Here is a 17,837-nt window from a genome sequence, read left to right as displayed (position 1 = left end):
CACTGGTTTAGTACCTTTTCATGTATTTATTTATGTTTCAAATTTGGGCAACTTCACATTTAAGGTTTAGCTACAAGTATGTTTTTACAAACATGTGAATGTAGGATATTTTAGGTAAATGCTTTGATTCCGTCTCTCGTGACTGTAAGGATTGTGTGCTCACCAACACCAGAGGGATAAACCTGTTGGTCTGTCTGGCTCATTATTGAACACCTGGAGGACTGCATGAAACAATATGAACAAACGGCTGCAGCAGAAGATTTACGATGATGCATATGTAGTCTTTTCTCGTGCGAGTCTGCCTCAAAATGGTTCCTCTCAGCGTTTCGAACAGTCTTTTCGCTGCAGCGTCGATGCATTTGGGGATCATTCTGTTTAATGACTGTGGGGCCACCTTCAATCCGTCATTACTCGCGATTAGTAAAATGCCCATCAAAGTCAAAGTGGGAGTAAAATGCCCAGGTGATCACTCCACAATCAATCAAATTGACTGAACCACAGTAAGAGATATACATACACACACACACACACACACACACACACACACACACACACACACTCTCCACTGAGCTTCGTGTCAGTCGTAAGCTCTTTCCATTAAACCTGTGCTGCATTAAGCATTTGGGTTAAAAGCTTTCATAATCAGGTATGTTCTGATTTGGACTAGAGAGATTTCCAAGATCAATACTGTCCTTGATGAGAGAGCTTTGACCATGGTGTGTGTGTTGTGTGTGTTGTGCATGTGTGGAAGCAAAAAAGACGTCAGAGTCAGAGCTTTAGCCCTCTGGTGTGTGTGTGTGTCATGCCCAGTCTGGGTGTCTGTTCTCTTTATCCTCTGTTTGAGAGAAACCAACATTTGTGTCCTGCGGATACTGTGGTTATTTTTCTGCCTGACGCCTCCTCAGTTGATTCTGAGGTCCACTCCACAGACTGCCACTGCTAAATATGCAGCATTAAAATCTGTTAACGAGCGCGTCGCACACAGACGTCCGCTTCGGTTTGCTTTAATCTGAACACAAAAGTGGTACATTTGAAGTACAGATGCGCGAGTGGATTTGCGTTACCTAGCGATAAGACTTAAGTTCAGTTTTCTCCTTTGCAGCTGAGATGAGACTGTTTATCTCATATGGAATTCAGTTTCTTTTACAACTGCTAATGAGTCCAAAAGTTTAGTAGTCTGTCTTTCAGCAAACTGCCACCTGTTTCCTGAGAGAATTTCTCTTCTGATGAATGCTGTTTATGCTCAAATCAAAGTCTGTCAAGTAAATAGCTGTGTTGACAGATGTTTCAAGTCAAATTTCTTGTTAAATGGATGTTTTTGCAGCTTTTTCTATATTTTTTTTAACATGAATACGAGTGTAGCTGTGCATTTCTTTGGGAGTGAGTGGGCGTTCAGGGAAAGTATGCCAGAAGCAGCGTTTTTACAAATGCCTCCTCTGCATGGGGATCAATACATAAGGGGGGTTAGCTTGACCCATGTGAGAAGGTTTTCATAAACAGTTACGTCTTGTTAAAATGTTGCTTTTCTCCATAAGGGGATGTGCTTTATTTCTTCTGTTTTCTGTGACATCGCTTTGCAATCTTTCTTTTAGTCTTTATGACTTTAGTGAATATCAACTTTTATGTTTCTGCCAGTGTGACAGTTTTTATATGTGACATGATAAATCATGCCATGAACAAATCTGACAAGAGGTAATTGAGTCTCACATGCTACATATCGGCTGCTAACATCACTGTACCGACTCCATACATTTCTTAATTCTTTAAAAAAAAATTAAATAACGTTTAAAGTTTGCATCCTCACAAACTGGATGGTGTCTTTATTCCCAACAGCATTCCAGTGAACCAGGCCTTGGCCCTGACAGAGCAGTCTACCATGGCTATGTTCATTGTTCATGTGCTCAATAGGCAGCACATGGCGTAGGCAGCAGTCAGTGGGGCTAAATTTGTGCCTCTCTGCTCATTCCGGGGATATTTGTGACTTGCTCCTTGTTGACTCGTCGTGCTCCTTGCTGACAACGGGTCTCTGTGTGTCACACACTGCTAAAGCCAGCCAGCTGTATGCAATTAGGCTGCAAAATGCTAGGGATGCATACGGTCCTTTGCAAAGCATAAAGTGGCGGTGAAAGACTGATTTGAGTCTGTAATAAGGGGGGAAATTCTGATTAAAAATTATTTTCTGTTGTTATTGTTATATTTATTTTGGAAGACTTGAAATAACAACGCATGACATATAGATGCATCAAGTATTAGAAATCCTTCTTGCATTAATATCCCTTAATTGAGAGTTTTTAAATGATATTTCTTATATTGACTTGAAAAAATAACATGTTAGAGGAGAAGTAATGGAGCGTACAGAATGAATTACGCTATGTTTCATCAGATCTCTTCAATGTTGTCATTCTGATGATGGCGGGCTACTTTGACAGACGGCCTCTGGTTCATAAATCAGAGGCCCCATCTTTTCCCCTCGGGAGATTCACAGTTGTTTCCTAGGTAACAGGCACCCCTACACGCACACTCCACCCCTACCATTGCTTTCTCTGGACTGTACCACATTTATTGCAGGGTGGGGATTCTATTGTAAACGGAGTAGGATTGCATTTTAAGCTAAAACTCACAAAACGTCCTATCGAATTGTAACTACAAAAGCCTTGTCTTTTAGTCACGGCTTAAAGCCTCCCAATAGTTGAGAGCAAATGCGTTATTAATGTTTAGACCGTAGTAGTAACCCCCCCACCCCAGTGGCGACCAGTGAACATTTCCTCGAACTGTCAAAATAGCTTGTTGCTTCCTACCCTAGCCTTAAAAGTAGTTAGCAAGCTAGCGTGTAGCGAGTCATAGCGCTTCAGCGAAACCCATTTCGCAAGCAAAAAAGTTTGCTGCTGAAAAGAAAGAGTGACAAGTGTTAGTCGGAGACCGTTTCCGCAGCCCTGTGCCGAACTGCGGGTCCCGCTTCAACCGAGACGGCGCTCTCGAGAAGCCTTGGTGGCCGCAGGAGTGCAGCTGGATGTGACAGGTTCGTCATCAGGTAAGCTGCAGGTAGTTAGCCTAGCAGGTAACGTTAGCATTTGTGTTAGTTGTTTACACACTTGTAATGGCGTTCTTGTAAATGCAATAACTCTCGGGGCAGCAGAGGTGGCTAAAACGTTCCTAATAGTACTATATCGGTAACCTAAAACGTGACTCGCGATTGGCTGGTTTGCTATGCTAGCTCCCAATCACCGTCCAGACAGCTAATGAAAACAAGTGAAAGCTGTTTCATTAAAACAGAGTGAACCAAGATGCATTGACGCCACGTCGCTGTTGTCCCCGTGTGTCCCTCCAGCTTGTTTCACTGATGTGCTATCTGGGACATGCTGCGTGCTAAGGCGCTGATGACCTAGTAAAATTATGATAGATTTGATAATCACTTATTCGTAGTTATTTATTCATACTATCTGTTCAAGGAACAAGCCATTGTGAATAAAACTGCAATATGGTGAATGTTATTGGGGTTGCTTTCAAGAAAAAGTGAGACATGAATGGAAGAACATTTTTAATCTACTGCATCTTACATATAGGAAAGGTTAAGAGGTTTTTATCAGAGTTGCTGAGAGAGAGGTACAATAATAGGTCCCTCTGAAATGCAAAGTAGTATCTCGGAACAGAGCTGTACCAGTGGCAACACGGTGAGACATGCAGCGGGCTTTGCTTTCCAATGGACTACAGATATAAAAAGCTAAAATGGGCCTTTACTTGGCATTTTTGAACTTTTTTTTTTTTTCATTAAGACTACAACACTCCACAGTACCCTTTGATTTCCAGTGAATTTGCTCTTTATAACCAGAAATATAGATTTTTAGTAAAATCCAATCAATTACTGCAAGATGAACTCTTAACGCAGCATTTACCTGTGCATGCGTTACGCAGTCTTTTGTTCTTAGTGGTCTTGTGGACCTCGTCGATGACAGACTTACCAGAAATGGCTTCAAGCGGAAGGAAGCACAAGTCTTTGCTGCTTGATATTTGATTACGGCTAATAATAGAAAAAGACAGCTGCCTTTTCATTGATCTGTCAACGGTGCCCTATTTCTAAGCTCTGTTTTTTTTTTTTTTTTTTTTTCTCGTCATGTGGAACTATCCAGGACACAGTCATCTGCTCTACGGGGATTTTTCAAACGCAGTTTTAACCCATCAGAGTTCAATTTTTTTTGTCATTCAATATTGCCTCAGAACCGCTCTTTCGTATTTGAAAACGAAGCCGCCTTGGGTCGCAGAATCCTAAATCCCGTTGTGTGTCCACGAGCAAAACTGTTTGGGGTCAAACAGGACAGGGATAATAAGAGGGGAGGGGATACCGTGTGGGAAGGAAGTAGCTCAGCTTGTTTGTCTGCCAGGCCTTTGTTTGTTTTCCTGTCGGACAAATCTATTTAAAAGGTAGGCTGTAATAGGTCTGCCAATGGAAATTAGCAACAAGCTGAACTTGTTATACAGTTATTGACAGTTATTCTTAATGTGGTTATTGAGAAGTTAATTGTTGCCAAATGAGAGATTGATCAGCGTTATCTTTCAGCTGCGATTGTTCTAGATCAGTGAGTTATCTTTTCATACCAGCCAAGTTTTTCCTTGCGCTTATCTTCCAGTTGTTGCCATAAAGGAGCATTCCTCCTCATATGTTTATTCTCTTGCATCTGTGCACATGGTACAGTTGCGAGACTGCTTTCACTGTTGGTGCAAGGTGACACCTCTGCTTTTGACAAAGGCTGACATTCCCCATCTCCCTCTTTATGCTTCATGCAATGCCAGAGTGCTTGTCTGTGTTATTTCCCTACAGGGTGCCCTGGTGCCTTAGATGACGTCACTGTCTTATTTGCAGATGTGGACAGTTTTCCATGTGAGATAGATTAACAACCCCTCCCCCCCCCCCCAAGCCTCCAGTTTCTCGAAAATATTTAGCAGATGCTATCCAAGTGCAGCATCTGATGATTTATAGCTTTCAAGGCATAGTCAGACGGTAAATATGTTTGTTTATCGTCAAACTGCAGGGTTTGTTTATCCTCATTGATGTCAACGAAACACCCAGGCTGTCACGTCATTCATACAGCCTTTGTATGAGATCGAGGCAGAGAGAGATGGACAGACGGTACAGCTGTTCTATTGAATCTAGATCGAAAAGTCATGAAGCTGGATTTCTGACTCATCAGTTCTGTGACGCTCCGGTTTCACGGCTCATGTGATGCCAACCGGCATGTCATCAGCTGGTTGGAGGGGAGAGGACGGATGGGGCGAGGTAGGACAGACTACGACCTCCCAAACCCCCCCCCCCTATCAAATTCTGATGCAATGACAATAACAGAAATGCTCAGTGCTGTGTAATTTTCCAGTCCAGTAAACTAAGGAATTAGATTGAAATGGAGCTCGAAAGATATATTACAGAAATGCAGGATATGCACAGGTGAGGGATGAAGGAGAAGACGAGAGAAAGGTGCTTGAGAGAAGGGGAGCAGAGGAGTGTCTGGATGGTGGGGTGGATGAGTTTAGAGGACGGATGCTGAGAGGAGGTAGAGGAGAAGCAGGCGGGGGAGGAGGTGTAGTGCTCCTGTTTCCTGGGGGGATGGTGTTAAATTCGATGATAGAACATGGACAAGGACAGTGCTGATCCTCAATTTGCTGCTGCAACACTTTGGTTATTGCTTTCCGGTGTTCCTTTTGTGTATTCTGCTTTGTTATCTAAACAGATCTGGAGTTGATTTGAATTCAGATATGATCAAGTTCAGCAGGACCAGAATGTACGTAGATTATTGATATGAGATCTGGTTGAGCAGCGCTGGAAATTGGGGAAATACCTTTTAAGATCAGTATTCAGGGGTTGTTACTGTAAGCGCAGTATTCGCCCCGTCACTCGTCTATTCTCTTCCAATGGAGAGGCACAGAAAGCCGGGATTCAAAGTAGCTGTTATGTCATTGGCTGGAGCTGTTAAGGGGCAGGTCTTTGCCACAGGCTCGTGGGCAGGAAGGGGCTGGCTTTAGGGGTGTGTGTGTTGGGGTGGGGGGGGGAGTTGGCTGGAAGTGTTTCAGCCAAATAGTTTGAGTAGACACTCTTCTGCTTCCTGCCTGCCCGCCTGCCTCGCTCGCTTGCGCTGTGGCTGAGAGAGAGACGTTGAGAGAAAATCCCTGTCCAGGCATGGACCTCTGGCTGCAGCACTCGGCAGCTCGCAAGGAATGACAACAGTTCACATGGTCATTAACTCCACTCGCTAAGGCTGAAGGGAGAGCCGCACTGTAGCTCTGTGGCACAGCAGCACCGTGTGCCTCCTGTGTTTGGGACAAGACAGAGGCACACAGCAGAGCTCCTGGAGCCAGTCAAACGAGGTGGGAAAGAACTGTCGTATTGGGGTGCTTTTTCTTCTTCTTCTTTTTTTTTTTTTTTTTTCAGGAGTTTTGCTGCAGTGTGCTGCATACCAGTCTGTGTGGGGAGGGACTTCGGGGAATGTTTTATCTGCACGAGAGAAAGGGTGTGAGGCAGAAAACGAGGAAAGAAAATGTGGAGAGAGTGGTATAAATGCACAGGAGCCCCAGGAGCTCGTGGCCACGCAGTAGCTGTCTTCATTGCAGTTTCCAGTTCTATAATGGACTTTCTCTCCCGTCTCCTGTGGGAGAGGCATTATCACAGCAGTTGACTTGCCCCCTCAGAACCAATGTCAGGAGCTCCTTTTTTGCCACATGAGCAACATATTTTTCACCGTCTTGTGAAAACCTTGTCGTGTCCTATGGCATTTCCCTTGGCACTGCTTCCCTTGTGTGGTTTTTACAAAGTTTTTTTCCCCCACAACTCTGTTGTTAGGACTAGCTAGAAGCAAAGGTTGTTTGTCCAGGATCTGATGTTTTGGCACTCCTTATGTACGCTGACACAAATAGCTGGTGACCTAAACGAACTGGAACTTCACGGTTCTAATAAGGCTCACATCATAATTAACCTTTTGAGTTAGTTGGGGCACAGTTGACTTGTTCTTAGCTTTCCGCTGCCTGTCTGGATTTAGCTTTGCAGTCGACACTGGGCCCGGCGCGGTCAAGCAGTGGACCTCGTTGCCTGCATGGAAAAGGCCAGAGTGGTGTCATACGTCTGGCTGTAGATCAAGGGGAAGTGGGTGTTTTCTAAAATGGAACATCAGTCCAGCCCTTCCTGTTCATAACAGAATGGGCTAAGTCACAGAAAAGCACACGGTCTTTCCCCCCGACTTTCTTAGCGAGAAATTTTTTATCGCTGACGTGACTGGTAAATTGTGGCTTCAGATGTTATTAAGTTTACTTACTGATTCGTAGATTTTCCAGATATTCTGCATCTGAAAGCAGTTCACAAAGGTGAGTATGCTGAATTATTCAGTTTCTATGTTGTCAAGTACAACATTTGAATTTGAATTTTTTTTTTTTAAGTTTTAAGATCTCTTCTCCTTTAATAAATATTCCAAGTGTTTCAAATGTACTTTGGTTGTATCAAATGTGTATTTTTAACATTTTGAATACATTTGTGCCCGTTGAAAGTATCAAAACAATTATCGGAGGAACGGTACGTCTACAGAGTTGCATTCATTAGACTGAGATGTCCTGTTTTAACATCATATTTATCTGAACAGTATTACTCCCCTTTGGCAGACAACTGCACTGTAATTAGGTGTTGACTTGCCTAAAGCCTGGTTTATAGTCGGTAACGCAAGACGCAACGCAAGCCCTTGCGCGGTTGCAAGCCCCCCCTTGCGTGCTTGCGTGTGTCACCTCAATTTTCTAAACTTCACGCAAGACGCAAGACCCGAGCAGAGCTATAGAGTAGCCACTCTGGACGCGAGCACAAGCCACTATCTACATCACATCCGGCGGCGTGTTCATCTTCCGGTTTCATCCCCTAATGAAAGACCGCTGTTTTCAAATGCCAAGGTAGAAAGCGAAGAAGAAGAAGCATGAATCCCATAGACATAATATATTATATATATTATGTCTATGATGAATCCACTCGAAGAGAGACTTGCCGAAGAGGTCCTGGCGGTGAATTTCCTTTCATCGTAGTAGGCATGTCATTGAAAAAACCCGCTGCTCCACCTACTGTCCTGGCGGTGAATCGCCACGGAGCACACGCAAGCGCCGGCAAAGCTAAATGAAGCATAAACGTCTCGAGCCATTAACACAAGCGCAAGACGCAAGGGCAGTTAAAAGAAGTATAACTCAGCCTTAAGTCCCTGTGGCTAACCAGGGAGCAGAAAAGAATGCTCAGACCCGAAAACAAATCCATTTTCTGAGCACTGGATTTGATATCAATGTGAAAAATACTGAAAATATCTTTTTTTTTTCCCGTAATTTTTCGTTACAAAGCAGACCACTAATGAGGAGAGGAAAGCCCAGTCCCGTATCATGAGCTGGGTTATTCGGGTCACTGTGGTTTAGCTAAGGCTATTATGATATGGGGCACACCTACATGCTGACTCTGTGAAATGCTTCTTCTGCTGCCTCCCAACAGTAGCTTAGTCCGGGTATAGCCTCTGCTGAGCTCACTCACCCATCCTTATCGCTAATGGCACTTGATAATATTGAACACGAGGATCCTTAGCTTATGCCAAAGACAATTTCATAAGCATCGCAGCTTCCATAGTATTAGATGCGAATTAGGCTACAGGTTATGGGTCTGCTCTGATCCTCTGGAAGGTGCAAAGGAATATTTGGCAAGTGAACACACAGGTGATGTCATTCTGAAAGCTACGTTAGGTTAGTTGGGAACAGAGAACATTTTGATAAAGCTTTAACTATGAGGCTGACTCATTTTCCATTACACGCTGGAAACTGGACGTTTTCCTTTTTACCTCTGCAACGAGGGCCTCTCTCCACAGCCTTGAAAAACATTGACCACTTGTTCCTCTTGTCCATGCAAATGACTACGCAACTGTGGTTTGCCAGCATAAAATGGTAATAAATGGAAATGCAGACACTCAGGAACCCTGCCTCTGTGCTTGCATCTCACATTCATTTGTGTTTTTTTTTACTTTGTTCTGTTGGAAACACCTGGCCGATGCCACAGTGAGTGTCGTCACAAGCGGACGGCCGATAGAAACCAGGTAGCTTATCGTCTCTGCTGAGCAAATACAAGCAGCAGAGATAAACTGCACCGCACAGCCAGGGCGCACAGATACCACACTAATGGGTTACATACATGGTATTCAGAGGTCAAGCCAATGACTTTCACTCGAGACACCCAGGTCCCGCTGACTCTCATTCAATTAAGCAGACTGACCAAGATAATGCCTCTGCCAGCTGGCCTTTGTAAGCGTCAGTAATCCATAAAGTCCAGTACTGGGGTGCTTTTCTTCACATCTCTATCCTACTCCATCAGGTCACCCTGTCTGTCCACTTTCGTACAGGACACAGAGCGGACAAAGTCCTCTTACGTAATCTATAGAATCTTAGACGTTAATTCAAATTTAGTTTAGTTCATACAGAATGACTGACACTAAGTGAACTTTTATTAATATTTACCCATCCAGGGCATCAGGTATTGAATAATGTGATTGTATTTTATTGCAGAGACATTTCAAAACAAACACATATGAGTGTCGCATTGGACATTATTACATTATACAACACAGTGATGCTAAGTCCTGCACTTGGATTGACTTAAAACTGCAGAAACAAGAGACTAGGTCAGCCATGAGGCAAACTAATCTCCGATTCTTATGCAGATTTTACCTGAAGATGCTGTTGCAAGGGGTTTATTGTAAGGTATACACCCACTGCATTAAAGAGGTAGTCAAAACATTGTGTACGGTTCCTTCCTACCTACTTCACCATCTGTCCTTCCATCATTTCATACGCCAGCTTTGTCCTCAAAGCGTGCCTACTAAACTCAGTTGAAACTAAGACGTGCTGCATTTAGGTGTCGTAGGTGCAAAGCTAGGGTTACTCAAGCCTAAGCACACAGTGTCCAATAATGTCAAATCAGCCTAAACTAAAACTGCATGCACCACCTCTTACTTCAGCCATTTTTGCAAAGTATTCATTATCGCAAAGCAATTTTCTTCCACTGTGTGTTTGAGTTTGTCATACCTCTTGGGAAGGGATGTTATTACATGGCAGAGGTAATAGTTTTCTCCATAGGTAACGGTTTGCTTTCCAGCAGGGGCTTTGCTGAGTTTCAAGAATGAGCAGGGCTCAGTTATGCATCTGAGAATATATAGCCTTATCTCATTATGCACCTTCTACTGTGGTCACATTGGTGGATCACGTTTGCTAGTGATTTCCACTATTAGTAATCTTTGTAATGCAGATTTGGTGGATTTCTACCAATTTTAGCACCAGAATAGTCTCCCTTAGTCCACCTAAAACTAAGAACCTACTCTAGAGGTAATGACTACGGGAACAGATGTGTGGTCATGTTCCTGCAAGTTTTGCTTTTTTAAAAAAATTTTTTTTATCTTGCTACCACCCACATAGGGGTCCTTTTGATCTCCAGTCTTCATCATTTGTTTTGAATATCTTTCGTGACAAAACCTTGCTTGAACGTTGCCTGTTGAATCTCCTGTGATCTCTTTCACCAAGCGTTATCTAACCAACTGTTAGCATGTTTGAATGTTCTGGAGGCTTTCTCTGCTGTAAGCCGCTGCTTTCTCCACATACATCTGACATATACATCTATATAAGACTGACGCCGAGTTCCCCATAACCCTTACCCTTTCCGGCAAAGTGTTTCATCATTTCAGGCCAGTCATTCAACAGAAAACTGGCGCCGCCATCACTTCACACACTGGCGAAGTAGGTTAGCTTGATCACACACTTCTTATGGCTTCTAAAAATAAGAAGGGATTAATTGTTAAAGGTCAGATCTGACATGATTCTTACCTGACTGTCTCTTCTGCAGCGATTGGCTCCCTCCCTGGGGAGATGATGTGAAATTAAATCCTGCCTCAGAGAGTGGAGCCTGGGCGTCAGTACGATCGGCCGAGGAAGCTTCTGATCTCATTTCACATGATCAGCGCTGAAGTGGGACAATATGATTAGCAAGACAATGGTTTGAATTTATAGGCTTGGAATGGCATCGAATTTGTGATGATCTCAAGGGGAAGTGTCTTTCATCTGCTTGTAGTCAAAGGAAAATCGGCCTGTTTGTGTGACCACAAGCCACCCACCACCTCTCTTTTTAAGTCTTTATCTGGTTCGACCTCCTTGTTCAACAATAACTTACTAAATGTTTCTGGCAATAGTTGAATCGGCACCGTTCATCAGCCAGAAGGAACTTTAGTTCATTCCTCTGTACGGAGCGGCTTAAAGTTTTGAAAGTGTGTGTTTCCTCACATGAACTGTTCACCTCAGGTCTATCCATGATCATTTTGTTGGATTAAAGTCCAGACTTTGACTTGACCGTTCCAAAACATGAACTTTATTGTTCTTTGAAGATTTTCTGGGATTACTACTTAAGTGCTGCATGTCCCACTTTCTTTTATAGATTTACTGGATGGTTGTGTTGACGTTTCCCTGAAGGAAATGCTGATATAATGCAGAATTTTTCCTTCTGTTATGCTGAACTAGAGACAGCAGAATTGGCCCAAACCATGATACTACCAGCACTTTGCTTCAGTTGGGATGAGCTTCTTATGCTTGTCTTTTGTCTTTTCAAACCCAGCTCTTCTTATTTCAACCAAAAACTCTCATTCACCCTCAAAACATTTTCTCACGAGTCTTCTGGCTTCTGTCTTCTGTCCACTTGATCTTCAGTAAACGACAGGCTGGCAGAAATGTTGTTTTTGGCAGTTTTAGCTTCAGTTTTCTCCTTGCAGCCCTGAGTTTTCCACTTTTATATACTGGATGTATTGCTGCATCCCTTTATGACTACATGTATTACTCTATCCCAAAGCAACCCTATGGAATTTTTTTTTTTTTTTTTTTTTTTTTTTTTTGGTTTAATTGGGTTCCCTTTATCTACCTTTGGTAATTGTGTGGAAATCTGATGATATTGTAGGTCATATTCATACAGAAATATGAAAAAAGACATCTGACTTTCAACAAGTCTCAACTTGCCCTCATTAACAAGTGGGGCTCGTCTTAGATCTTGGATCAAATTTAGATCAAAAAATGTTTTTTCTTCTTTGGAGTAGCATGTAACGATTTCTCGATGTTAGTTCCTATGTTTTTCTGTTTTCCATCGATCTGTTTATATACGTGAAATAGTACAAGGATAATCTCTTAACCAGAGCTCTGAATTTTTACAACCCCTCTCTTTCTCCTCCCTCAGTCTGGTGCCCCTTCTCCCGCCCTCAGTTACCAGGAAAACATTTCCAGATGTGCCAAGAAAAGAGCTCCCTGCGCAGTAGCTTAGTAATGGATTTCATACTCTCAAGCCTAAAGGTCACTTCCTCAGATTGTTGCTTAACAATTGTCTCCCCGCTCTCTGTAGACAACAATCAGACACATGGGCCACATACAGACATTCCCCACATGGTTGTAAATTGACAGGCTTCTCTCAATGAGCCAGTACCTAATTGGGATGGTGTGAGCTGAGGGAATATTGCAGGACACTGGTCAGCGTCATAAACTGGTCTGGCACTGGCATATGCATCTGTCTCGGTCCCTCTGGCTGCTGGACGGCTGCCCAGAATAGTGCTGTGCTCCGCGGTTTTCCATTGGTCGCACTGCCCTTCTGTGCGTGGCTCTACAGGGCAGACTGGACTCTGTGGTGTTTTTTTTAATTTTTTCCAATCGGTACTCTGACACTGCACTCTTGTCCACTGTCTAATTGCTTTTGCAATTCGTTGCTTTGAATGTAATATGTCAGAAAGTCAGGGTCACCCATACAGAAAGCACACCGCATTGACTGGGAAACTTAGGGATCGAGTGGTTTCTGAATAACTTCACAACTGTCCCTTTTCTGGGTTTATCAACTCTGTACCTTTCAGCATCCCTCTGAGGCACTAGTCACTTGAATATATATTGACAAGCATAAACAGACACTGTTACCTGTTGAATAATTGTTGCAAGCCATTTTCTCTTTCTGAAAAAAAATCTCACTGTTTGTTTGTTTTTTTGTCTCTTTCTTTCTGTCCTTCCCCTCTCCATTTCAGATCACTGACAGAAAGTGCCTTGTAAGACAGCAACCCTACATAAAGATCCCTGAGTGTTTCTGAAGAGCTCCAGATTTCCCTTGTGCAGTTGTCACGGGACACGGCTCGGCTACAAGCTCCCCTGACTGTTGGTTTGTCCCGACCTGTGATCCGTTTGAGGAAACCTTGAGTTAAAAGGTTACGCTGCCGCACTGCTGGCCAAGGTGCCAAAGCTTAGAGAGAGTACTTACTGAAGACTTTATACAATAGACAGCTTCAACTTTGTGTTGTCCAAAACTGTGCCATTGTACCTCAAAATAGGACCACTTTTTTTCACAGCCTCCATCCCTGCAAGGACATCACCACTCATAAAGGGGACATTTTGAGGACATTGGTACCATCAGTGCAGGCTGTCTCCAGGCATGCCCCCTCTGCCTTGTCAGGGGTCTGCACCTGAGACTTACTGATTGATGAACAGTTAGCTGTTTGACTGACCAACTCCACGATAGCGCAGTTGTGCATTTTCCATGCTCAGGTCACAGAGACTTTGCCAGTCCATTACCTCTAATTCTCTGTCTGCAAGGACCAACCTCATCCGCTGACCTGAAGCAGATTATTTTTACCTACATGCTCCATCAGTTTTAACTGTTGTGTGTTTTGTTTTATTTCATTATCCTTTTTTTTTTTTCTTCTCCCCGTTACTGGAACACTTTGAAACACCCCCTCAGAGGTTCGCCTCCTCCTTAAGCAAGTGGCCCCTCTCCTCCCTAGCTCTACAGCCATTGCTCTTGACATGGCTCTAAACATAGCCTCGATACGGGACACAAAATGGCTGACCCTGGAAGTGTGCCGGCAGTTTCAGAGAGGGACTTGTTCGCGCAGTGATGAAGAATGCAAATTTGCCCACCCACCCAAAAGCTGCCAGGTGGAGAATGGGAGGGTGATCGCCTGCTTTGACTCGTTAAAGGTAAGGACTTCGGTATATGTGCAGTTAATACGCACTGGATATTAGTATAATGTGAAATTATGTCTTATAGATCATTTTGACCAGCTTAATTTATTCTCATGAATGCCTGATTTACATAAATCCTCGTGGCTTTTACTTCTCTTCAAAAAGAATGTAAAATGTGCATTAAAAAAAAACAAATTAAACCTCTGCTGCACCAATATAACATTTGATATGAAATGTTAGTTTTATGGCTCCTAATGGTTGGTGGGTGTAGCTTGTCTGCTCAGATTAGCATGTGTGTCTGTGGTGAGCTGCAGTTAGCAGACCAGGCTGACCTATGAAGCTAAAGGCCAGAGAGGTCTGTTGTCATGTTCAACACCACCACAGACGTGTGTGTGTGTGTGTGTGTGTGTGTGTGTGTGTGTGTGTGTGTGTGTGTGTGTGTGTGTGTGTGTTTATACGGTAAGTTCTTCTAAAGTTACCATGCCCTGTCCATCGTCAGTACTTCTAGGCGAACATACGATCGCCTTCAGTCGTTCTGGGGCTTCTATTCTTGGATGCATGTCAGGTGTTACACTGTATACAACTGAAAAACATCATCGACAGTTTGAACCTGTTTTGTAATTGTCTCACAAATTCAACAGGAGTTGTAGGCGTTGCAAGTTCAAGATGTGGTTAATCGTCTTTTTTTTTTTTCTAACTTGAACCGATGGATTACATGCTGTAGATGGTATTTAACTGTATTTTGTTGCTGATATATATATTTTTTATGCACTAATTGTTGCTTCCTTTTTAAATTAGCCTTACCCCAAACCCTTTAAGGTCTCCCAAATTATAACAAGGTTGATTCACGCTATCCCTGACGTGCTGCATCTGAGGACAGCTTATTATTTTTCAAGCTGTTTTTGGAGAGGGGGCGGGGGGCAAAAAGAAAACCAGATGTGACAGTGATAAATAGCCAAAGAAACTAGAGCAGAACACCAGAACAGTGGAAAGCATACGCTGTACTTACAGTAGCTGCTTTTTACACATACAGCAGCGCATTGTGTGAAGAGTGCCTTTCACATTTTTAAAGTTGTGCATGAGGTTTGTGCTCATAGTCTAGCTATAGTGAGGATCTTTTCTTAACTGCCTATGGAGACGATATTCAACTCTGACTTTTGACTTTCTGAAGCACACAGCGTAGCATGTAAAAACCCTCTTTATTACAAGCTGCTCCTGTTCAGTTATTTATTTGGTGCTGTAAATACAAACTGCTTTTATGGTGTTACCAGCTGCTTTCTTGGCTAAGACTTCATCACAGTGAGGCCCACTCAAGTTATTGCATGCAGTCAGCCTTGAGTGACATTCTTTCCCAGCTGCCAGAGTTTGTGAGCTGTTATGCTGTTATAGTTTAATGAGCAAACAGCTGACCCTAATCAGGATTGATTTGTTGTTACGCCAAGTAAGGGTAGGCCTCACATGGAGCTTCTGCAAATGCCACGATGCCTTAATGATCCCCAACTTATATATCCTTGGTAGGAAGAACTGAGCACTGGATCTCATGCTCAGTTGAGTCACATTTCATGTGGATTTATTTCTTACTACTGTCCATCTCCTTAAGACTTACTTCACCATATGAAATGGCCTGAAGGGTCATCTCTTTTCTCTAACACATGATGTGTTGACACTAGTTTGGAGAATAGGAAAAGGGATTTTTCTCCTATCCTCCTGTACATCAACATGGCAACTTGAGAGCAACAGTGAAAGGATGTAATCCTACAGATGTCATCTATGGACACTTCAGGTCTTCATTTGTAAAGGATGGCCTGGTGGCCTAGTTAGTATGAAGCAGAGACTATTTATGGCATGTGGGCACTGTGTTCCTACAAGTCGGGTGAAGATGCGGTAATGGGCAGTTATCTTTTTTTGGTTGGGGATCGTGTGCCCAAAATCCAAGATGGTTTACACGGACCCCTCTTTGAACACGTGCAACACAATTTTACGCCATATCACAACTAGACTACAAAAGTTTTCAATGCTATCGCTCTATCTTGGCCCCTTTTCCTTTTTTCTTTGTATCACAGCAGCATACTCGGGGGGGGGGGGGGGGGGGAAGAGAGCAATATTTGTTACATTTACTAAACTTGACTGATAGGCTGTGATAATATTAATAACTGTCGCCTTGGGATGCCCATGACCTAAAAACCCAATTTGGCTAACTTGTTTAACGTATAGACATACAAAGAGACACAATTTTTCTTTTTCTCTTGGTCCCTCTCGCTGTCCTTCTCGAAGGAGTATACAGGATTCTCTGTACTCTTAACTCCAACTCACCCCCTCTCTCACAAATACTTTCCTCGTGACAGCTAAGAGAATGAACGCTTTATTATGCATTAGGAAATGTGTTTCGCTCCACGGCGGGCTGATTTTCACTCCATTACACCCATATCATCTTCCTGGGTCTTCTCGTCTGATAGGGTTATCATTGTGTGCTGCCAGGTGTAACTTGGCCGATGATTGTAGGGAGCCCTCTTAATAAACTTGTGAAAGGGTAACGCTCAAGAGGAGGAAGACTTGGAGGTGTAACTCTGTTGTTGTGCTTGTCAGGCAGCAGTGTGCAAACAAACAAAGTGGACAATTTGACTGTCAAGGTGTTTGTTGTTTTGGGGGTCTAAGCTGGTAAAAACATTCATGTGATTACAGTGGCTCCTTGTTGAACTCTCATTGTTTTTTGTCAAACAGAAGATAAGTTGTACTTTCAAAACTTGATATTTTGTAAATGATTGATATTTTAGTCACCAGTGCAGTGGGATCTCTCAGAAAAGCTGCAAATGTCTTGTATGTTTGGTTAATTTTGGTTATTTTTCTGGGTGAGAGCATAGTGGAGTTATTGCTCCTGTGTTGACACCCGCTCTCACTCATGAGACCCACAAGGACAGCCAAACTTTTCAGATCTCTGATCATTTAAGTCTCCGGCAGGCGGTAGAGTCGTCACACCATGGACAGAGAGAGTTATTGTCAGCTTCGATGCAGCCAAGTTTCACTCTGGAGCTGAGGAAAGCTGGTTTTGCATTTTTCCGTTACTTGTGCTTCGCATGGGCCAGATGATTTCGAGGAATCATCCCTGCTCGGTTTGCTCCTTCATTCTCAATAATAAAGCTCGCAGCATCCTGACACTACACTGCTCTCAGCACTTTTACAGTTTAATGTCCTGGGGATTATTGTTGTTTGGGGCTTCAAAAAAGTCCCCCAGTGCCACACATTTGTCTTTTCTGGGACTATAACGAGATGCTTCTTCTCTGCCCAGCTAAAGCTGAATTCATATTTAGTTGGTAGACATGACTTTGATGTGCGTTTGAGCCGTTCGAATTAGGAAAATGACATGCAAATCGAACCCTTTTATTAGACAGATGTGCTGGCTGCCAGCCACAACGTGACATTCAAATGTCTTCTAAGATGCAGGTTTTGTTAGCCGGCATTAGAAAACCACCCGACATATTGCATTGAGTCTGTCAAACAAAGCCAAATGGTTCTTTTTTTTTTTTGCTGCCATTTCCTTTTAGCTTTTTGATAGTTGTTGCGCGGTGACCATGGAAACCATGACGGAATGGCAGTTGTGGGAAGAGTGATGGTGGGGGCTGCAGGAAATGAGCGAGAATACCTACCTTAATGGAGTAAATGCAATCACGCTGCTCATGTGATGATGTCACATTGACTCTGTTGCGGACATTAGTCTTTTATTGATGCTTATCCCTCTTCTCTTCCAATTCATCCTCCGACTTCTTTGACTGTGCTGTCACAGGGTTCTGCTTCCTGCTCTTAAATGTATGATTTGTCCAAAATGCTTGTCT

The 17,837-nt window shown here is 43.1% G+C and overlaps 1 protein-coding gene across 14 annotated transcripts in view; it reads left to right on the top strand.

Annotated features, from left to right (window-relative positions):
* Positions 1 to 2,792: 2,792 nt before the first annotated feature.
* The window catches only part of LOC142391817 (muscleblind-like protein 2a), a 47,195-nt gene continuing 32,150 nt past the window's right edge, over positions 2,793 to 17,837 (top strand). For 5 of the 14 annotated variants that reach the window (XM_075477921.1, XM_075477916.1, XM_075477930.1 and 2 more), the window contains exons 1-2: positions 2,794 to 3,031; positions 13,077 to 14,022. In XM_075477921.1, coding sequence (XP_075334036.1) covers positions 13,849 to 14,022 — 174 coding nt within the window. In that variant the 5' untranslated portion in view covers positions 2,794 to 3,031; positions 13,077 to 13,848. Of the gene's footprint in view, positions 3,032 to 6,057; positions 6,355 to 7,144; positions 7,345 to 13,076; positions 14,023 to 17,837 lie in introns of those variants that run through there. The other 9 variants (XM_075477928.1, XM_075477922.1, XM_075477924.1 and 6 more) reach the window with 5 other exon arrangements.

Source organism: Odontesthes bonariensis, chromosome 11 (assembly GCF_027942865.1).
Source record: "Odontesthes bonariensis isolate fOdoBon6 chromosome 11, fOdoBon6.hap1, whole genome shotgun sequence".
NCBI classification, from domain to species: Eukaryota; Metazoa; Chordata; class Actinopteri; order Atheriniformes; family Atherinopsidae; genus Odontesthes; species Odontesthes bonariensis.
The sequence above is the reverse complement of the archived record's forward strand: the minus strand, read 5'-3'. Positions and strand labels throughout refer to the sequence as shown.